The sequence below is a fragment of the Schistocerca cancellata genome, chromosome 1 (assembly GCF_023864275.1).
Source record: "Schistocerca cancellata isolate TAMUIC-IGC-003103 chromosome 1, iqSchCanc2.1, whole genome shotgun sequence".
NCBI lineage: Eukaryota > Metazoa > Arthropoda > Insecta > Orthoptera > Acrididae > Schistocerca > Schistocerca cancellata.
In genome coordinates, this window is record NC_064626.1 from 1,084,651,617 (window position 1) to 1,084,675,795 (window position 24,179).

General features: G+C 42.7%; 1 protein-coding gene across 1 annotated transcript in view; it reads right to left on the minus strand.

Annotated features, from left to right (window-relative positions):
* Window positions 1-499: 499 nt before the first annotated feature.
* Window positions 500-24,179, minus strand: part of LOC126128954 (phospholipase B1, membrane-associated-like) — a 71,531-nt gene continuing 47,851 nt past the window's right edge. The window contains exons 5-7 of the mRNA XM_049915156.1: window positions 12,462-12,616; window positions 6,407-6,572; window positions 500-1,378 (exon numbers count right to left, since the gene is read on the minus strand). Coding sequence (XP_049771113.1) covers window positions 1,221-1,378; window positions 6,407-6,572; window positions 12,462-12,616 — 479 coding nt within the window. The 3' untranslated portion in view covers window positions 500-1,220. The remainder of the gene's footprint in view (window positions 1,379-6,406; window positions 6,573-12,461; window positions 12,617-24,179) is intronic.

Genomic DNA, 24,179 nt, shown 5'->3' on the forward strand with positions numbered 1-24,179 from the left:
TGGGCTTATTAAAAAATGGCAGTCACGTTAGATGGATAGTCAAGGAAGGTAGCTGCCAAGAAACAGTGGGTAACAGAAGAAATGTATCTACTGTTTGACGAAGGACGAAAGTAAAAATTTTTCTAGAAAGGACATTAACACAGCGGTACAGGTCACATATAAATGAAAAAAAGTAATAGCGGGTGAGATAAAACCAAATCCGAGAAGAAAAAAATAAGACTGTACCGTAGAATATGTCATTTGCTTTAAGATAGGTAAAACAAGTAACAACTAACGTCATCCACTCTGGACGTGGGTGACGAACGTTATTTCTTAAGGCACATGAAATATTTCCCGTGTCAGTTTAATTTTTCCCGTTCTATATAAAATGTTACTACATAGTTCTATTATTTAATGATGTGATAAATAAAATGAAGTGGTCAGTTCATTGAGACATAGAAGACTATTTATAAACATAACTGTAAATAATTATATTAAAAACCATTACGTTCATCTCCACGCAAAAATCAAAATTTCAGTTACAAAAATTACACTCTGCACTCATATATATATTCGTGAGGTATAATTATTACAACCAAAACAACAATTTTAATAAAAATTCTTTCGTATTTTTTAACAAAAAACGCGCCTGTTTTCACTCAAACTCCTTTGGCATGCGAAATGAATCAATCTGTGTAACAGATATCTTTAACTTCCGAGCTTGATCTTCCGGCAACAATGAATCTGATAGAATCAGGTTTCGATAAAGAGGAATAGAAAAGAACAGATCGTTAATTGTGGTTCAAATGGAGTACTTTACAACAATTTTTAAGACTGAAGGTTGCGAAAATGGTATTAAGAAATACAGAGTAAAATAACGATCATTTTTTAAATGAGCTGACGCTTGCATGGACTGCCCAATAAAGATCAGAAATTGGTAGCCTTTGTGTCGTTACATACATAGTGGATAATATGTCTGCATGGATCATCTTTTGGTTTACTATTCTTTACCTGCAGCCTTGATTGCAGAATAAATTTTGCTGGTTTCCCCTGTTGTGTCAGCTACAGTTATGTCTTTTGTACGCTAGAAGAATGTTGTGGTTAGCATCAACAGGTGAAAGTGAATTCCACAAGATGTCTGCAGCTGGCAGTAGTAAGAGAGGCAATCCTATAAATCTCAGTTAAACCTCTACGTGCTTGACCTTTTCCCTCCCTAAATGATATATAGCCTTTACAAGGTGCTACTGCCGCCCGGTATCAAAGAACTTGTTGGAGTTGTTGCGGGTGAAGAAGTAGGGCGCCTCCACAGAGGGGCACAGGAAGCGCTGCATCAGAGGCCGCCAGCCCTCCGTCTTGTTGCCGACGGGCTCCAGCATGTTGTTCCACAGCGCGTTGGCGACTGCAAACAAAGGATAAACACATCACTACCGGCACTCCACATCCAGACAGTGTGAACAATTGAAAGGCACCAATACGAATCACGGTCTGCCAAAAATAGGCAGCATGGCCACCATGCACGAAGCGCTGGAAAACTAGCGGACATCACACACACACGTGGGCATTCTGGTAGTAGCTAAACACCAACAAATGTTAAAAACCAAATTGTTATCCATAACTAGTCATAAATGATTTTCTTCATTCTGTCGACTGTCTTCAATTTTTTAAAGAGAATAACATCTTTTCTTATCTTGAATTACTATTCGCATTCGCTTGAAAGTGTGGAAAACATTAAACTGAAATTTGGTGCAAAAATAAAAAACATCAAAACGAAAGTACGATATTTTTATATATATTTCGATAGACAGAACAGTATTTATTCATGTACATAGATGTATTTAACAAGAACGCTCTTCGCACGCCCGTTGAAATTTTAATTAATTTTCGTGTGTCCTGTGATGAAAAAAATCTGACTTTTATTAAAAACTAATATTCTGTATTTGTCAATTAATATTTCCCATTTTTGATAAATGTGGAATTTACATAAAACTAAAGTAAATATTTCTGCTAGAGACATCGGCATCAGTGATTTCACCATCAGAAAACCTATTATAGCACGTACTGGGTTACTGACATATACGCTAATAAGCTAGGAATCTTCCGCACATAAGAGCGCTCGGAAATCTTCTAATCTTCAAAGGTGGTTTTTTGTTTTTAGTTTTGTTGTGAATTGTATAGTACTGGCTTTAATATTAGCGCAAATGCAGTGTGTGAAGACATTCACATCATCCTAAACATTTTTGATCAAGTGCGGCAGTCCACTGGATGCAGTTGATAGGTATTCTGTAATGCTGGAGGCAGTCGTTTGGAACATACAATTAGTTTTGTTCGTTTACGTTTAGCGTTAGATTCGGTAATAGTATCAATTTTTCAAACTTATTTTCCAGGTTTTACAGAATGTAGTAGATATCTTTTAGTTTCTTTTATTTGATGTTCATTTTTATGTTTCATGCCCTATATATTCAGGAGAATTTTAAATGTGAACATTTTAGCCTAAGTTTTGCGATGACTGTTAGGGATATCAGCCACATGTTTCGGAGATTTCGCCCTCCATCATCAGGTGAATGTATGTCAATTAATAGGACAAATACGTGTTGGTTTTATAAATACGAAAATACAGAACATAAAACTCTATTACCCAATAGAAGTTAAAGACAACTGCTGGACCTAGAAACATGTATCAGCTGACTTCATATATGAGTGACTAACAGAACGCAGTACGTTTATGCTTGTCGGGGAACTTTCAACATACATCAAAGAAACAACGCGGTTGTCCCGATGAGCATGATAGGATTTCTAATGTTCTCACTGAACATGCAGATAAGATCAACAATTTTATCCGATTGTTCGTTAACCACGCTGCTTTCTGCAGGACATTATCGACATTGGACGATCCCAGTGAAATGCAGACAGATCTGGACAAAATTTCCACTTGATTTAATGAAGGGCTGTGCTTCGAGACCTTATCAAATAGACATGACAGTGCAACAGCAGACATGGTAGGATTTAAGAGATGCACTGATGGTGAAGCCAATATGAAAATAATTTAAGGGAATTTAAACTGGAATGACTGGCAAAAACTGCATTGTACTCGACACACCTTGTATTAGAGAAAGAATGTGTGACATTTTTGCCACTGTGGTCGTATATTTCGCACAGTGACCTTGAGAATAAAATAAGAGAGACTAAGGAGCGTACAGTGATGTAGACATTTTCAGTATACGAATGAAATACAACAGCAAACTGCTAACACTGAAACTAATTGAGTATGTTGAGGTAGATTCAAAAAACTCAAGTATTAACAATATAACATCAGCAACAGAGCATAGAGCTCCAGTACTCAAGCAATGTATGCTTAACGAAACTGGGTGCACTACCGAAGCGCCTGCGTGCTTTTACATAGGGGAGCTCAGAGCACTGTAGCCGGAATACACCTGAAGATGGCAGAAGACTGCGCCGAAATGCCGTGGCATCAAGTTACTTGACACCTGGCAGTTCAACAGGAATTTCAAGGAAAGATTTAACATCAGTTACTCTCGAACACGACTTGCACCATCAGATCAAAAGTGTCTGGACACGGCTATGTACGGAGGAACTGGCCATTAGATGACACGAGAGGCGGGCCAGTCAGTATAAAAGGGGGCCAATAGCAGCAATACGGGTCGGGCAGTCGAGCTCGGTGTCTTCAAACGCACACAAGTCACTGGCTATCACTTAAGTAACAAATTCGTCATGGACATTGCAACCCTTCTGAAGCATCCCAAGTCGACTGTTGTAATTGTGAAAGTGGAACGTGTAGGAACAACCACAAGTAAATCAAGACCAGGCATACCTAATGAGTTAATGATCAGGGATCGCCGAGCATTGTGGAGGGTCGTTGTAAAAAAGCGTATGAAATCAGGGGAAAGAATTACCATTGAGCTCCAAAGTGCTACGGACAGTCCAGCTAGCACAGTGGCTGTGTGTATGGAGTTAAAAGAATGGGTTGCAATACTACTGCAGCTTCTTACAAACCACACATTTCTGGTGTCACTGCAAAGCGATGCTCGAGGTGGTCTAAAGAGCGATGGCAATGGACAGAGGATGACTGGAAACGGGTGATCTGCAGTGATGAATCACGCTGAACCTTGTGGCAATCCGATGGAAGGGTCTGGGTTTGGCGTAGGCCTGGAGAACTTTACCTGACATCAGGTGCAAGGGCGAAAGTGAAGTGCGGAGGAGGTGGTGTTGCCTAATGAGGTGTTTTGCTTGGTTAGGGTGTGTTCCCCTTATTGTGCTAACAAAACGCTCTGTACGGGATATGAACACGTTTGCTTACCGTACAGCAGTCGTTCCCAGCCTGGGTATAATTACACCCTAAGGGGTAAAATGAAAATTTCTGAGGGATAAAAACAGAATTGTTCATTTTAGTTTCAGTAACGAAACGAAATAATTTTTAAAGCTATTTCTGTTATCGCTAATTCCTGAGACTGTAATACTTATTACATAAGTCGACAAAAGTACATTTTTAAATATTAGCATTAACGTGTGACACAATGTGGCGAAACGAACTTATGAACGAAAAATTCCTCACGTAGTCCACCGACTACATACATACTTCTTACTATGCATCTAAAACAACAAAATGGAGACTTATACATCATATATACTTAAATATCTCATTAAAATGCCTTTTCTGAGTTGTTGATAGGCCCCGCAATAGACCAGAAATTGCTTCATTGTTCACTTCGAAGCAATAAACGAACTGACTGACAGTGCGACAAAAATAATTACGTAATGACTACTCCACTACTGTAGGGCCTACACTTTATTATTACTATATTATTATTAGCGGCAGTCTTCAGACACAAAGCATTCACAATCTGAAGTTGACCGATATCTGCCAATTCAGAAGTAAGGAGTTCAGCAATCAAGTGATTTTCAAGCATTATGTTTAGTGCACGTATTTTAATTTGGTTTATTTTGAACGAAGTAGCAGGATGTGGGTGAACCAAGTGCACAGCAAGCATGTTTTGTAACAAGTGTCTACTGCCAATGAGGATAGTTAGCTTTCTTTTCCGAGATGGAATTTTAGGTAGCTATCGCGATGCACTGAAAATTGTTTCATTGTTCTATAAAAAAGCGGTGTTAGAAATAACAGTACCAATTGTCTAAAAATTTTAAAATGTGGGTTAATTCCTAAGGGACCAAACTGACGAAGTCATCGGTCCCTAGACTTAGACACTACTTAAACTAACTTATGGTAAGAACAACACACACACCAATGCCCGAGGGAGGACTCGAACCTCCGGCGGGAGGGGCCACGCAGTCCGTGTCATGGCGCCTCGGACTGCGCGGCCATTCCGCGCGGCAGCAGTTGTCTCATTGACTCATTAATTCATGTTTTAATGCAACTACAAGCATTAAATAACGTTTATCTTTCGTCACTTCGAAATGGAATTGCTCAAAGGAAGATTAGTTACACGCTTATGTTGGTGGATGATAGTGGTGGTGGTATGGGGGCAGGGGAGGGTGATGAGGATACTAGCTAATATCTGATTGCATTAATGGGTAATGGTCTAAGAAAGGTTGGGGACCACGCCCTAGAGTAACAGTATGTCAATGACAGCTTAACATAAAGCACCATTTGTCAGCCAGTTCCTTGGGGAAAATAGCATTTCTGTAATGGACTGGTCTGGCCAGAGCCCTGAGTTGAAGAACCCAATGGAACTCTTTTTGGATCGATTAGAACGTCACCTGCCCTCCACATCACAGTGTTCAACACCACTACCTTCTCTGGTTCCAGATGTTGAGGAAGGATGGACTGCCAATCCTCCCACAGGCATATAGATACACCATTGAAAGCGTCTGCAGCAGAGTTCAAGCCGCTATGAAGGTGAAGCGTGGTCGCACATCATTTTAATATTCCCTAACACGTGTTCGAATACTTTGAACAGATAATGTATGTCTAACTACTGACGTCCAGTGGTGTCCAATGCAGAAAATCAGATTGGAAGTGTTGCTCGAGTAGGAACCAGCAGAGGTTAGTTACCTCATTTTTGTTCCACTCCATTTGTTGCGCTATTCGGACGTTGAGTCCTTATTCTTGATGTTTACCTACAGACACCCTTAAGAAATACCTCCAGGTTTTATGGCACCTGTCTGAAATACCGCGTATGTGAGGTAATAGAGAGGTTGCACTTCAGACAAGATTCCACTGCATACCAAACCATCGTGCAAAGACGATGTGCATCAGGAAAGGAGCACTGCCTTTCTACGATAGCTTTTTGTTACCACTGATATGGTTCCTGAATTAATAGATCACAAAATATTTTGGAGACAAGATTAACCCGTGAGTACTAAGAGGTAAGATCCCATGTTAGTTCGCGAGTATTCAAGTGTACAGATGAAAGGACTTAACTCCTTAAGACTAGTACTCTTAAGTACTCACTGAGGGCGTGAGCTTTCTGGCTAAAGTGGAAGCAGTCAGGCGCGAAGTAGCTGAGGTCTGGCGCTGCGCCGAACCACGTGTTCACGTCAGCGGGACTCTCCACGCCCAGGAAGAACGGCTGCAGCACCACCGCGAACTCTTCGCTCTCGAAGCGATCATCCAGCGCCTGTTGAGAACGACGCAATTGCTGAGTCTCGTGTGCCCGCTTCAACGCTGTCTCTCTCTCTCTCTCTCTCTCTCTCTCTCTCTCTCTCTCTCTCTCAGACACACACACACACACACAGTACCAGTATATATTATATTAAATAACGTACAACTCTAAATAAATCCTATTACATGATTCGCAAGTGGTATATAAATTTCACGGAAATGGATATTGTTATAAACCTTACATTCAATACAGTTTTCGTAGTCGTAAGTCGATAAATTTGTGTGATTATCACACAATGAGGTAAGCAGTCGTTGTCTAAGGAAAATTTGCGGAAGAGGTGCATTATAAATACATTAAAATACAAATAAAATGTTAGTTTTTGTCGTGATTCTATCATTCAGCTGCTAAGTCGAAATAATGCTTATTATACAACCACTATGTGTTTGAATAGACTATCACTAAGTAAACAAACGCGCACAATGATATCAAAAAGCAACTAAAACAGCTTACATGAAACAGAATACCGAAACATTGACACAAATATCGTTACATACGCATCCGACATACTTAAACAAGTTCTGCAATTTGTATGAGTTGGTATGTCCAAAGGACAGTTTCATAAAATCTACGTCTACTAAATTCAACATTCGTGTGTCATAATTAGACCAAAGAAAGGTTTTCTTGGGAAGACACATTCGGAATTATCAATGAATAGTCAGTTTGGTAGTGGTACGAGTAAAGAAATTAAGGAAGATTATAGCTTAACGTCCCGTCGACAATGAGGTCATTAGAGAGAGAGCACAAGCAAGGAGTAAGGATAGATGGGGAAGGAAGTCTTCCACGCCATTTTAAAGGAACCATCGCGATATTTGGCTTAAGCGATTTAGGGAAATGACAGAATGTCTAAATGTGGGTGGCCGGATGGGGAACTGAACCACCGTCTTTGCAAATGGAAGTCGAGTGTGCCAACCACTGCACCACCTCGCTCGGTTTGATAGTGGGAGGGAAGTTTGGGGGAGAGGTTAAAATTTTTAAGAAGGCGTCCAAAGCTTGACTGTAGTCAGCAGCTTAAAGTGGACGCAGGTTGCAGTAGCTGTGCAGAGATGACGAGGTTTGCGCAGGACATGGAAGAACGGAGTGTCGCACCAGAGCAGTCGCCCGACTGAAGACCACAACAAAACAAAAACGACATTAAGCAGGTACGTGCAGGTGGCAAGCCGACGTTAAATTCGAAACATATAGCTTTTATTTGTCTATTCTTGGGACATTTCGGCTTATATTAAGAGTAATGTTAAACCGGTAGAACTAAATTAAGTTTGATGGATCTTCATGTAAGGACACAAGCATGTATTTGTTGTTCATTAATTTCGTGTCTCCTTTCCTTTATTTTATTTTGTAAATTTATACCGGTAATCTGATGATCTGCAATATTGCCAGTGCTTTCTACAGGTGCGGTGTACTCAATATCTCTTGTACTTCTATAGTCTTGGACTGGAACCGGATTATAATTGAGTTCAGTTACTTTCATAACGTTCGTGTGATCATTCACCGTTTGTTATGACGTCATGGGGCATGTGCTGCCACACATCTATGCCTGTTTGTGGTAAATGTCTTATAGACAGTTCATGTGACAGAACGACACATGCCAGTGTGACGCTGAAGATGGAATTTGGCTCCATACATGCCCGGAATAAAAAATAACTAAATAAATAAATAAATAAATAAATAAAAATTCTAGCAGCCGATTTTGCACTTAGACAACAACAGTGAAGCCCTTGAATTTCATGCGAGCTGCAGAGCACCATATGTGCAAAACCAAGAAGTAATCGAGTACCGCTGGCCGGAGTGACCGAGCGGTTCTAGGCGCTACAGTCTGGAACCGCGCGACCGCTACGGTCGCAGGTTCGAATCCTGCCTCGGGCATGGATGTGTGTGATGTCCTTAGGTTAGCTAGGTTTAAGTAGTTCTAAGTTCTAGATGACTGATGATCTCAGAAGTTAAGTCCCAGAGTGCTCAGAGTCATTTGAACCATATTTTAATCGTGTACCTCCAGGACTTCTGCCAGAAACTTCTGACGGATTACCGTTGACGAACGTTTTATCTAAAGGTGAACATTAAATATGATCGAAACTACACTTCCGTCACATTTGTCTCACAATTTAAAACCCTCACCTGCTACTGTGTGACTGAATGACTGCTTTCATGAGTTTCCTGCTGATGCCTGCCTCGTCCTGGTCATATCGAAGTTTGCATCTCTCTCTAATGGATTTGTCTTTAATGGGACGTAACATGCTATTCTTCCTTCGATGACGTTCATGACGATTCGACGGAAACAATATGTCTTACTTCTGTATCTTTTTTTGGCATAAAAGACAAGATATAATCTTTTATTTGTACATTTTCATCATTAGCTGGCCATTAGGTCTTAGGTGTCCGCAGCTCGTAGTCTTGCGGTAGCATTCTCGCTTCCAGCGTACGGGGTCCCAGGTTGGATACCTGGCGGGGTCAGGGAGTTTCTCTGCCTCGTGATGGCTGCGTGTTGTGTGTCTTTCATGATCATTTCATCATCATTGACTCGCAAGTCGCAGAAGTGGGGTCAACTAAAAAGGCTTTGCAATACTGCGGCCTACAATGCCATTAGATTATTTCATTTCAGGTCTTAGGTCTTATGATGTTCATTTGCACCGTTTCTCCTGAGATGTAAAGTGTTGTCGAACTGGAAAAACACTATTAACCGTCGAAAACATCTATCTTATGTAAGTGAATAAGCATGCCCGCACTGAAACGTCAGAATGACCTATTAACTTCAGATGGTACATCCGTAGTAACGAGAATGCTATGATCTGTATGATTTTGACCACTGAATACGTATGGCATTTTCGGAGTTGCATATAAACTGAATTAGAGAACGAAGTGAATAGACTGTGCGAACAATTCGTATTTCAGCATGAGCACCACATCATACGAATATCCTGTAGACCACACGTATGGGACGGCCAGATAAGTAAGTTTCATTTAGGAGAAGATAGCCGTGTACTATAGTGTGATTGGTTTAATAATCATTTTACTTACGTTTATCAGTTTCATCAGATGAGTCAAAATTTTGTGTTTGGTTTTCTTTCCAGTATTTATGCTTAACATAGGTTTCACTGTATGTCCAGTGCACTCCTTAATCATTGTAGCATAATAAGTGTCGCAGGAGGTAGCTTTCTTGAACTAGTGTCATCAAACATGATACTAGAAGGATGTTCAGTTTTTTTATATTTTTCTTCAAACAAGAAAGCCTTATGGCATAAATATATTTCTGTGTAGAAGCAGGAGGTCGAATTACGCCAATTCTGATTAGTAGTTTCAACGATTTTAATCAGTTAAACTTGGATAAAAATACATCGATAACTTCCGAAATATTTTGCCTTCACACTATTCGATTTCAGAGCTGTAATCAAACTTAGTTATTGACACATATACCGATAACACTCTACTTTTATTTTGGCATTTTTATAGTGATGTACTTTTTGTACATTTTAGCTATACCACCATCACGCCAATCCGGTTCAGTCAACGTAGTATAAACTCTATTTACATATGAACAGAATCTGCAATCTGTCTCGAACGTTAATTTTTATTATGCTCTACTGAATACTGCTTGAAATTAGCGTTCATCTCAATTTAAAATTATGTGAATGTTATGAACTTTTGCGGCAAGTTAAAAGTGTGGGCCAGAGCAAGCTTCGAACCTGGGACTTTGTATTTTTCGAGCAGTTGCTCTATCAATTTTTTTTTTAAAATCACGTTCTGCTCGTTACTGTTCGTTCCATTTGTTCGGAGAGGACGTCCCATGTCACCACTTGAAGTTCATTGTTGATCCATTTACTCAGTCTTTGTGTTACAAAGGACGACTAACCCTCTGACCGAACACGATGGCGTCCCATTGAGTTAGGCAAGGATGCGACAGGACAGGCCCTCGGAGCTTCATTTACAGCAGCACCTACGTAGCTGCCTGGTTAGCGTGGTCGAAAGTTCAGCATGGTTGGCGGTCATTTGAAGTCCCCATGTTCGATTCCCAGTACTACCAGGCATTTTTGCTCGGTGGGAAATGGATACATTCAATCTTGTGATGAAAATTGAGGCTCTGCTTGATCGAGTAGTACTGGTTTCATGTCTGCTAACGATAACAGTCCAGGGAGCAGTGTGTTTGTCCCACCCTTTCCACGCCGCATCTCGATGTGGCAATTAGTTCAGGATTAAGCGGCGGTCGGTCGTACCCGACTAGGCGATTCTATCACTAGAACAGTAGAATTTTCCTCTCTTTTTTTGTCGTAAGTTTCAAACTTCACAGAAATTCTGCCGCATACGTGGAAGAAAGGCTATTGCAGAGAGACGACTTAGCTACAGCCTAGGGGAAGCTGTGATGCGGCGTCGTGAGTCATGCTTGGATAGCGTAGTCCATAAAGCACTTGCCCGTGTAAGGCAAAGACCCGAGGTTTGAATGCTAATTCAGCACGTAATATGTAACAGTGTTCCAAATCAGTGAAAGTAAAGGGTACTTTGAGTTAAAGTAAAATTAAAACTACTATAATTTAAATTAGAGTATGTAGTTGTTGTTGTGGTCTTCAGTCCTGAGACTGGTTTGATGCAGCTCTCCATGCTACTCTATCCCTTGGAAACTTCTTCATCTCCCAGTACTTACTGCAACCTATATCCTTCTGAATCTGCTTAGTGTATTCATCTCCTGATCTCCCTCTACGATTTTTACCCTCTACGCTGCCCTCCAATGCTAAATTTGTGATCCCTTGATGCCTCAGAACATGTCCCACCTACCGGTCCCTTCTTCTTGTCAGGTTGTGCCACAAACTCCTCTTCTCCCCAATTCTGTTCAATACCTCCTCATTAGTTGTGTGATCTACCCATCTAATCTTCAGCATTCTTCTGTAGCACCACATTTCGAAAGCTTCTATTCTCTTCTTGTCCAAACTATTTATCGTCCATGTTTCACTTCCATGCATGGCTACACTCCATACAAATACTTTCAGAAACGACTTCCTGACACTCAAATCTATACTCGATGTTAACAAATTTCTCTTCTTCAGAAACGCTTTCCTTGCCATTGCCAGTCTACATGTTATATCCTCTCTACTTCGACCATCATCAGTTATTTTGCTCCCCAAATAGCAAAACTCCTTTACTACTTTAAGTGCCTCATTTCCTAATCTAATTCCCTCAGAATCAGCGGACTTAATTCGACTACATCCCATTATCCTCGTTTGCTTTTGTTGATGTTCATCTTATATCCTGCTTTCAAGACTGTCCATTTCGTTCAACTGCTCTTCCAGGTCCTTTGCTGTCTCTGACAGAATTACAATGTCATCGGCTAACGTCAAAGTTTTTATTTCTTCTCCATGGACTTTAATACCTACTCCGAATTTTTTTTTGTTTGTTTGTTTTCTCTACTGCTTGCTCAATATAAAGATTGAATAACATGGAGGAGAGGCTACATCCATGTCTCACTCCCTTTCCAACCACTGCTTCCCTTTCATGTCACTCTACTTTTATGACTGCCATCTGATTTCTGTACAAATTGTAAATAGCCTTTCGTTCCCAGTATTTTACCCCTGCAACCTTCAGAATTTGAAAGAGAGTATTCCAGTCAACATGGTCAAAAGCTTTATCTAATTCTACAGATGCTAGAAAAGTAGGTTTGTCTTTCCTTAATCTTTCTTCTAAACGACTTAGAGTATAAATGCTATAATTAGCACATGTGTCTTGGTTGTTGTCAAAACAAGCCAGCATCCTCAGCTGAAGGAAGGCAGTGACAGGCGGTGAGTGATCTGACAGCAGCAGGTGGTGCAGCACACGCTGTATGGTGGAGACAGGAGAGGAAGCTTGTGGGCTAGCGGGACGGACCAGTTGTCGCTCGGCGTCCCAGTAGCCCTGCAGCAGCGCCGCCACGGACGTCGCCTTGACGCGCTCGGCGCCACCGAACAGGCACGAGCACAGCACCAGCTGCTTCACGTGGCACACCACCGGCACGTTCTGCATGTCGCGCAGCTGCAGCAGGTCTGCGGGCACCAAAGTGACGTAGGGTCGTGAAAGCGGACCGGCTACACCACAGCGCACAGGCTATCAACAGTCGCAGTGAATCACACCTCTACTACCGCTTTGTACCAGCACTAAAGTGATTGCACAATAAAGCCTTACATACACAGGTAAAATGAAACATTATGACAACTTGCTTAACATTGAATTCATCAAATGAATTCTCCATTGCGAATAAGAAGTACCATCAGCTGTAGAATGGAATGACGACAATGAAAATTTGTGCCGGACCGGGACTCGAACCCGGATTTGCCGCTTATCGCCAGTGTTCGCCTTATCATGCATGCATGTCCGCTGAATCGTAATCAGATTAACATAGGCACTGCAATATCGTATTTATCTACTGATACCGGGCAAGCGACTTTGAAGTACAACGTCGAACTTGTACGGGAACATGCATAATGGATGTACGAGTACAGGTCGTAGACGCATGGTTGACGACTTATGGAACTTTGGGTCTGGTCGCGAGTCTTGCACGGATAGCCAAATGGTAAGGCGACAGCTCGCGATAAGCGGGAAGTCGGGCTTCCAGTCCCGGTCCGGCACAAATTTTCATTGTCGTCATTTCATTCTACAGTTGATGGTACTTCGTATTCGCAATTCAGAATTCATTTGATGTCTTCTGAAATGGCAGAGCCTGTTCCTTTGGGCATGCATGCATGTCCAAAGGAACTTTGCGTTGTAATCAGAATAACACAAGCACTGCAATATCTTACTTAACATTGTGTTGTTCCGCATTTGGAGTGCAATACAGCTTGTGCCACGCAATTCCGGCAAAATACTGGCAGGAGGTTTATGACCGCCAAACTGACGCCTGATAGCGTCCGAGACGTGTTCTGTTGCTCACATCAGGCTATTTTCGTGGACAGGAGGCATGAAAAACATCATCATGTGTGAGTTCACTACCCTTCTATTCAAACCACTGTAGGAAAGGTATGGCATTATGAAATGAGCTGTTGTCCTACTGGAAGATGCCACAGGCGTCGGGGCAGATGACGAGCATGAAGGGACGGAGGCAGCCTACAGCTGTCATCATGGTGACTTCGATTAGTATCAAAGGTCCCATGGAAGCCTTGGTGAATGTTCTCCATAACACAATATAGCCCTCCCCCCCCCCCCCCCATCCCGCCCCACCCTCTCCCCGACTAAGTGCGGCTCATGTTTCGAACAGCGGTTTGCTCGAATTATAGTGCATCCAGAGGCTACAATCGCTCTGGTGTAACGAGAAATGGAACTCATCCGACCAAGCAACTCTTTCCATAGTCCTGACGCCATGATTCCAAGTGTACTGCAGTCGGAAATGACGATGTCGTTCAATCTAAATGGGGCACGTAGGGACCGTATGCTGCACTGCTTTCAATAACTTGAACTGAATGACAATTTCGGAAACATTCGTGCTTGCAACAGCTTTGCATTCTGGCGTCAGATGTGCCACTAATCTCCGCCTACTCCATTTTACAGATGGGGCAAGCCTCCGACCTTGTCCGCCGCTCGTGGTCTCGCGGTAGCGTTCTCGCTTCCCGAGCACGGGGTCCCGGGTTCGATTCCCGGCGGGGTCAGGGATTTTCACCTGCCTCAAGATGACTGGGTGTTTGTGTTGTCCTCATCATTTCATCATCATCCAGGAAAGTGGCGAAATTGGACTGAGCAAAGATTGGGTAATTGTACGGGCGCTGATACCCACGCAGTTGAGCGCCCCACAAACCAAACATCATCATCATCAAGCCTCCGACCTCTACGTTTTGTAATGAGACGTGGACATCCAACATCTCGTCACCTACTCGTGGTTTCATCGTTCTTCAGCTACTCTAGATATATTTTCTCGACATTAGCACACGGATAGCCAGACAGCTTCGCCGTGTCCCACATGCTTGTTTCCGGGCCCGGAGCTATAAAAATTTGGACTATCTCTAAATCTCTTATATCAGTGGATTTCCCATTTTACGGCTTGTATTGCTACAACGATTCCCCATTCGTCTCGGCTTTGCTTTTATACCGGGTTAACCACAAGTACCTCCGGTGACACAAGTACCTCCGTAGTTTCAGAGGACGACTGCGTGAAAACTACTGTGAGGCATACAGGAAATAGACGCTTATAAGTGGGTATAGTATTTCCAAATGTTTTAGCTCACTATCGTCAAAAATAATAGAAACGATTGTGAAAGACGGATTAATGAATTACTTGAATAAAAAACACCCTTTTCAGTAAATCACAGCTTTGTTTCCGAAATGGTAGCCATAGTGGAGTTAACAAAAGAGGTACTCGATGCTCTTGACAAACATGAGTGTATCACAGGCATACTTTTAGCACTAAGGCTTTTGATATTGTTGTCCAGACAATTCTATTACATAAGCTAGAAACATTAGGAATAAGAGGGAAGCTAATGACTGGTTCCGATCGTACCTAGCAAATAGGGTACAAAGAGCAGAGATAGCAACTACCTCAAGGTAGCATATTAGGAATAGTACTGTTCCTTATACTATGACGTTCCCAGTAGGGTCAGTCAGGGGGAAAAAATATCTCCGCTGATAACAGCAATATCATAGTCACTGATAAAATAACATAACCACTTTCACAAAAAACATATGAAGTCTTGAAAGAAGTTTACAACTGGTCTATAAGCAGTAAAAAGACACTGAACATTAGGAGCACTAACACGATGAACTTGAAGAGAGAAAATTTCACTTTTAAATAGTACATGATACCTCTCTAGTCTGTGTAAGAAATGCAAAATTTCTGAGAACAAATGTTGATTCTCAGTTGAAACGGTGTGAACACACAAAGACACCTGTAGACAGAATGTCATCAGGATGTTATGCCCTTAGAGTCACCAGTGCGTAACGGCCACTGTCTTTTAGTTACAATTCATATGTACTCTCAGCGCTTAGCTATGGCATTCTCGTCCGGGGAGCAAATGCACAAAACATGACTTTTTCAAATTCCAGAAAGCGGCCTTACGAACATTAACCGAAACTAGTACTGGAGCTCACTGTAAGGATCGGTTCACAACACTGGGGATTTTAACTGCACCGTGTGAGACTATTTACCAGTCAGCTGTACACATAAAAAATAGCATTAAGAATTACTACAGAAAGAACCATGTACATGACTATGAAACAAGATCTGGTATGAAGTTAATTTTATCCTGAAAGAACAAGACATAAAACTCAAAACAGAATTTTAAATCAAGAATAAAACTGTACAATTATTGCCAAAAGGAGATTAAAGAAATTCCTAAAGTAAACTTAGTTAAAAATTCCGTTAAAAAGTACCTGTTAAGCAATAACTTCTATAAATTGAAGGATTACTTAGATAACACAGAGTACGGGTTTGGGAAAAAATGTAACACAAATAAATAATAATAGCGTTATGATACTTATTGCCAGATAAAGCATTTCATTTATTCTACATAATGCATCGATTACGTGCTAGCAAATGATGCATTTCTGCTGTTACCTTTTTGAAGTTAAAAAAAACTGAAGAGAAATATTTTCGGACAAAATGTTTTATTGTTTTTAAAAGTCATTTGTTCTTTTGCTTGGGCATTTATTCCGCAGTGTTAGCATGGTCACAATCGGATTTGGCATGTTGGCATGGTTAGTTTGCAGTGGTGCCGCCACCCCGTACACCCCCCCCCCCCCCCCCCCCCCCGCGCAGGACAGAAACAGTTCACCCCTGCTGTCTGCTTCTAGTGTAAATCATGAAATAGTGCGAACGTGTTTCAAAAGTCTGCGAGTCGTGTAACTGAGGCGAGACATGGGGACGAGCCCGGTAATCACCTAGTAGCATCTGGAAAACAGCCTAAAAACCGCATCCAGGCTGGCCAGCACACCGGCCCTCGTCGTTAATCCGCCGGACGCGCCTATTCGTGTCCAGGAAGCAGAGCATTAGTGCTCTCGGATAACCTGGCGGGTTTTATTGTTTTAAAAAAATTCTACATTTAAATTTCACTCTCTCAACAATTAAAACCAATTCCGGAAACATTACATGGGTTTTTAACGATTCAGCAGCTCTTTGAGACGATTCAAATCGGTGTATACACGTTTTATGTTTGACATGAGGAAACAAAGATAAATCCTTAGGCAATAAATCAGATGTTTATGGGCAATGAGAAATGAATTCTTTGGTTTTTTATTCGTCAATTAATAATTGGCGTGTCATGTGACAGCTGGCAAAAACAGGCTAGCGGTAAACCAACACTGGAGATCTGCCTGCCGGAGAGTGATCTCTGATCGGTCTTCCGCCGCAAAGTTTTCGCGGTCTGAGATAATGAATGGCGCACCCTCAGTACCCAAAACGAACTCCGTGTTATCTAAGAGACAAGGAATGTGTGTCGGTCATCCATGCAAGCCACTCACAACGACTCTATTCTCCTTTGCCGGCTCCGCATCGGCCATACTTAGCTAACACATGGTCACCTCCTCCGTCGCGAGGACCCACCTCTGTGTCGCTGCGGCTCCCGTATTACTGTCGTCCACCTGTTGTTGGACTGCCCAATTTTAGCCGCTCTGCGGCGGACTTTTAACCTTCCCAACACCCTACCTACGGTGTTGGGGGACAATGCCTCAATGGCCGATTTGGTTTTACGTTTTATTCGTGAGGAGGGTTTTTATCGAACCGTCTAAGGATGGGCGTCTGGCCTTCTCTCCCAGGCGTCCACCCTCCCTCCCCATTTATATCTTCGTCACTCTTTCTTTGCTTTTTGTTTTCCTTGGTGTTCGTCTTTTCCCTATGTGTGATCTTCTCGCCTTGTCGATTAGGGTGACGATTTTAGTGTGTTGCAGGGTGACTGGCTCATTCTTTTTTTTCCTTGTGATTAGCCAGCTCAAGCCATCTGCTATATGATTTTAATACCTTTCTCTACCTTTCCTTTAAATGTACCTTTCCCATTTTGGTTCCCTTCTTTCATCGCATCAAGAATGATGCGACGTTTTCAGTTTTTTTTTATCCTAGTTTAATCTGTGACTTGCGGCAAAGAAATAGCTATATACAATTTGTGCCGTAGTAGTGTTAGCTTTGAAAAGCGCACCGCAGCGCGTAGCGTGAAGCAGTCGCCCTCCGTTTTCTGGCGGTGGCGCCTTTGACGCAATTGAAGGCTTCTGTGTCTCCCTCTAGCGGGAAAGGGGAAAAGTTCGGTTCGCATGGGTTTCAGGAGTGGCTGTATGGGCACTCTTGGAGAGTTGGCAGTCGGCGCACCAAGAAGCGACTTTTCTGCCGGTGCTAGAGGGACAGCACGCAGACCGCAGCATCAGCTTAAGCGACGAGAGCAGCGGCTCCGTGGTATGGGGCGTTAACTGCTCGTCGCGAAAGGAATCTTTCTGAGCGTGGGTCCGCAGTGGGCCTAATCTACAGTTCGCCCGTATGTGGTCGACCGGCGAGGAGGTTCTGAAAATCGGCGCGCCTTCCTGCGTCCGTTGACACGGCTGGCAGCGGTCGGCTCGGCAGAGCATTTGGAGGTGCTGTGTTGGTTCAGTCCTGGGAGTCGTAACGCACCAGAAGTTAAGTATTGGTTGTTAACAGTTTTTATGAAGTTTAATTGAATTCAATTTACTTATTCTTGTTAGTTATACCAGCTGTACTTTCGGGGGGGGGGGGGGGGGGTTGTTCCCGCCATTCATTCTCGTCTGCCCACCCGCGGGAAGGTGGTAATATTAGAATGGGTGGTCCGTTTGTCCCCTTTTGAGGACGAAAGGGGGGGGGGGGGTGAGTCAGAGTAAATCTGTGGTTCGGATTGCTTCATTCCCCTCCCAGCTTACCTACGGGTTTACTCGACTGTTAGCCTCTGCCATGTCTGTGAAAGTCTAAGGCACCAAATGACTGTACTGCTTAAAATGCAAGGCACTAAGACCTGATCCATTATCTCACTAAACTAGTATTACTAGACTCACGTGTAAAAGATAGTCTAAGAACGAAGAAAAATTGCTTTTCCCTCGTAGTAACAACTAGTCAATTGCATAACGAATTCCTGCTCATCTGGAAGCTGTAACTTATGTAAATTGGTGTTTATGTATATTTGGCTATAATCAAGCAACGTTAAATTACGCCGTAGTGGGTTTTTTCTAGTCAGCAAAAACTGTTGTGTGTTTTTCCAATTCAATACCTTTTAAGACTTTTACTCAACGTGCTTATGTGTTTTATACAGGTAGTTGGTTATTAGTGTGTTTTTCTTGCCATGCAAAAGTATGTCGTTTCATTAGGGTAGAAATTGTTGCCTTGAAAGGAGAATGTTATAAAAGTTCGCAAGTCCTACCTGTCGAGAGTGTGTGTTTGCCGTAAGTTAACTTGGAGAAATTTGTAAAATTTGTTTTTTTATATATTTTGAAATGTTAATGTTATTAACTGTGAATGTCCCCCCGTGTGCATGACTCATGCGTTTTGGTTTTTCTGTTTTGAGAACTTTTGTAAACAGGATTGTCTTTATATGTTGCAGACAAGTTAGATTATGTGCCATTTAATGCATGCAGTGAAATTCACCTGTAATTTAGCTAAGCTTGAAAACATTATACAGCGTCGCGTTCTATACGTTAAATTGCTGGCCTGTACTTGCCTTTTACTGGCGTGAAATTTTTTATAATTTAACAGTCCTTTCCTATCGTAAATTGTGACTTATTTGTTAAATGGTTGGTTTGTTTTGTTTTTTAAATATCGTAAAGTCTTGCACCAAATTTGAATAAAGAGTGTTACTGGAAATTGCGTGTAATTTCAAAAGTTATTCCTGGGCACCCACTTCCACTTTACATTTTGTGTACTGATTGAGATTAATAACCCTTGGTGAACCAGTAGTAATTTTACGGTTCGCAATTCAGTAATAATCGCTCTTCGATCCTCTAAAGTACGCTGATCCTACTCGCGTGTCTGCCAACGGACAGCCTTGCGCCCACAGGCTCTGATGGGCAGGGATGAGGAAACACGAAACACGAGCAGTGTGTCAGGTGGCACCAGCCAACGGCGTCCCACTGCACAGAGCCAGAGCACGCGCGCAGGGGCGGCCAATTAGGTCGTGCGCGCGCATAGGCCGTGCAACTGACAAGGGAACCTCCCCATCGCACCCTCCTCAGATTTAGTTATAAGTTGACGCAGTGGATAGGCCTTGAAAAACTGAACACAGATCAATCGGGAAAACAGGAAGAAGTTGTGTGGAACTATGAAAAAATAAGCAAAATATACAAACTGAGTAGTCCATGCCCAAGATAGGCAATACCAAGGCTAATGTTAGCTAAGGAGCGCCGTGGTCCCGTGGTTAGCGTGAGCAGCTGCGGAACGAGAGGTCCTTGGTTGAAGTCCCCCTTGGAGCGAAAAGTTTAGTTTCTTTATTTTCGCAAAGTTATGATCTGTCCGTTCGTGCATTGACGTCTCTGTTCACTGTAATAAGTTTAGTGTCTGTGTTTTGCGACCGCACCGCAAAACCGTGCCATCAGTAGACGAAAGGACGTGCCTCTCCAATGGGAACCGAAAACATTTGATCCCAATGTCATAGGTCAACCGTTTCCTCCACAGGAAAACACGTCTGATATATTCTATACGACACTGGTGATGGCATGTGCGTCACATGACAGGAATATGTTGTCCACCCACTTAACTTGTTCACTTGGCGAATGGGTAAAAAGATTCTTCTACTCTGCCCGATTTAGGTTTTCTTATGGATGTGATAATCACTCCCAAAAAAGTGAATGAAAACATAAGAGTGTCACATAAACTGAAAAAAAATTAAAATTTTCACTGAGGGAAGATTTGAACCAAAACCTCTCGTGCCGCAGTTGCTCACGCTAACCACGGGACCAAGGCTCTCCGGAGCTCTTCTTATCCTTGTGTTGCCTATGATGCGCATGGACTACTCAGTTTGTATATTTTGCTTATTTTTTCATAGTTCCACACAACTTCTTCCTGTTTTCTCGATTGATCTGTGTTCAGTTTTTCAAGGTCTATCCACTGTGTCAACTTATAACTAAATCTGAGGAGGGTGCGATGGGGAGGTTCCCTTGTGAGCTGCCTGGTAGGTAGCGCCTACTAGCGGCGCCAGCCTAAGGGCGAGCTGGTGGTCGCCCAGGACTGCCTGTGCCCTGCGAGGCAACGGTGGAACAGCCTGCAGTAGAGCAATGGTTGCGACATGCACACCGTAACTAAAGAAACAAGCAATCATTTTCGTGAATTGCTTCTCAGATTACCTTAGTAGGTTTGAGTCCGTAAGAATATACAGGGTGTTACAAAAAGGTACGGCCAAACTTTCAGGAAACGTTCCTCACACACAAAGAAAGAAAATATGTTATGTGGACATGTGTCCGGAAACGCTTACTTTCCATGTTAGAGCTCATTTTATTACTTCTCTTCAAACCACATTAATCATGGAATGGAAACACACAGCAACAGAACGTACCAGCGTGACTTCAAACACTTTGTTACAGGAAATATTCAAAATGTCCTCCGTTAGCGAGGATACATGCATCCACCCTCCGTCGCATGGAATCCCTGATGCACTGATGCAGCCCTGGAGAATGGCGTATTGTATCACAACCCTACACAATACGAGCACGAAGAGTCTCTACGTTTGGTACCGGGGTTGCATAGACAGAAGCTTTCAAATGCCCCCATAAATGGAAGTCAAGAAGGTTGAGGTCAGGAGAGCGTGGAGGCCATGGAATTGGTCCGCCTCTACCAATCCATCGGTCACCGAATCTGTTGTTGAGAAGCGTACTTCGACTGAAATGTGCAGAAGCTCCTTCATGCATGAACCACTTGTTGTGTCGTACTTGTAAAGGCACATGTTCTAGCAGCACAGGTAGAGTATCCCGTATGAAATCATGATAACGTGCTCCATTGAGCATGGGTGGAAGAATATGGAGCCCAATCAAGACAACACCAACAATGCCCGCCCAAACGTTCACAGAAAATCTGTGTTGATGACGTGATTGCACAATTGCGTGCGGATTCTCGTCAGCCCACACATGTTGATTGTGAAAATTTACAATTTGATCACGTTGGAATGAAGCCTCATCCGTAAAGAGAACATTTGCACTGAAATGAGGATTGACACATTGTTGGATGAGCCATTCGCAGAAGTGTACCCGTGGAGGCCAATCAGCTGCTGATAGTGTCTGCACACGCTGTACATGGTACGAAAACAACTGGTTCTCCCGTAGCACTCTCCATACAGTGACGTGGTCAACGTTACTTTGTACAGCAGCAACTTCTCTGATGCTGACATTAGGGTTATCGTCAACTGCACGAAGAATTACCTCGTCCATTGCAGGTGTCCTCGTCGTTCTAGGTCTTCCCCAGTCGCGAGTCATAGGCTGGAATGTTCCGTGCTCACTAAGACGCCGATCAATTGCTTCGAACGTCTTCGTGTTGGGAAATCTGTCTCGATACAAACGTACCGCGCCACGGCTATTGCCCCGTGCTAATCCATACATCAAATGGGCATCTGCCCACTCCGCATTTGTAAACATTGCACTGACTGCAAAACCACGTTCGTGATGAACACTAACCTTTGGATGCTACGCACTGATGTGGTTGATGCTAGTACTGTAGAGCAATGAGTCGCATGTCAACACAAGCATCGAAGTCAACATTACCTTCCTTCAACTGAGCCAACTGTCGGTGAATCGAGGAAGTATAGTACATACTGACGAAACTAAAATGAGCTCTAACATGGAAATTAAGCGTTTCCGGACACATGTCCTCATAACATCTTTTCTTTATTTGTGTGTGAGGAATGTTTGCTGCAAGTTTGGCCGTACCTTTTTGTAACACCCTGTATGAAAGTTTGGTACCCTCCTACCACGTTGTCTACACATTTTCAGTTTTCTCGGTCGAATTTTTTGAGCATTTCCTTACACCAGTCGAAGAAAACTCTATATTGAGCTTCAGCCAAATTGTACAGAGCCTGTCGGGTATAAGGGCAGTTATTTTCATATATGGTACCTTAATATGTACATACACCAGTGTGTTGGTTGTTTCTTCTCTGCGTCGCACAGTGTTTCCACAAACATGTCACAAACTTTACAAACTGATGTCTTCTGCACGGTCTAACTGCACCTTAAGTAAATTGCGCCTGTCAGTGTAGATTAACTGTTCTGCGTACATGAGTCTGCGCTTCAACACCTGCCTTGCTGCCCAAGGGAACGTAAGTATTAATGGCTTGCCCTTGCCATATACAGGGTGGTCCACTGATCGAGACCGGGCCAGGTATCTCACGAAATAGACGTCAAACGAAAAAAGTACAAAGAATGAAACTCGTCTAGCTTGAAGGGGGAAACAAGATGGCGCTATGGTTGGCCCGCAAGATAGCGTTGCCATAGGTCAATCGGATATCGACTGCGTTTTTTTTTAAATAGGAACCCCCATTTTTATTATATATTCGTGTAGTATGTGAAGAAATATGAATGTTTTAGTTGGACCACTTTTTTCGCTTTGTGATAGATGGCGCTGTAATACTCACTAACATATGGCTCACAATTTTAGACGAACAGTTGGTAACAGGTAGGTTCTTTAAATTAAGATACAGAACGTAGGTACGTTTGAACATTTTATTTCTGTTGTTCCAATGTCACACATATACCTTCGTGAATTTACCATTTCTGAGAACGCATGCTGTTACAGCGTGATTACCTGTAAATACCACATTAATGCAATAAATGCTCAAAATGATGTCCGTCAACCTCAATGCATTTGGCAATACGTGTAACGACATTTCTCTCAACAACGAGTAGTTAGCCTTCCGCAGTGTTCGCACATGCATTGACAATGCGTTGTCAGAAGTTGTCGGTGGATCACGATAGCAAATATCCTTCAACTTTCCCCACAGAAATAAATCCGGGAAGGTCAGGTCTGCTGAATATGCGGGGCATGGTATGGTGCTTCGACGACCAATCCACCTGTCATGAAATATGCTATTCAATACTGCTTCAACGGCATGCGAGCTATGTGCCAGACATCCATCGTGTTGGAAGTACATCGCCATTCTGTCATGCAGTGAAACATCTTGTAGTACCATCGGTAGAAAATCGTAGGAAATCAGCATACAGTGCACCTTTTAGATTGCCATCGATAAAATGGGGGCCAATTATCCTTCCTCCTATAATGCCGCACCATACATTAACCCGCCAAGGTCGCTATGTTCCACTTGTCGCAGCCATCGCGGATTTTCCGTTGCCCAATAGTGCTATTATGCCGGTTTCAGTTACCGCTGTTGGTGAATGAATGACGCTTCGTCGCTAAATATAACGTGTGAAAAAATCTGTCATCGTCCCGTAACTGTAAACGACGTTCAAGGCGTCGCCATTCAGTTCCTGGTGCATAGAAATATGGTACAGGTGCAATCGATGTTACCAGCAGGGGTGGCCGAGCGGTTCTAGGCGCTAGAGTCTGGAACCGCGCGACCGCTACGGTCGCAGATTCGAATCCTGCCTCGGGCATGAATTTGCGTGATGTCCTTAGGTTAGTTAGGTTTAAATAGTTCTTAGTTCTAGGGGACTGATGACCTCAGAAGTTAAGTCCCATAGTGCCCAGAGCCATTTGAACTATTT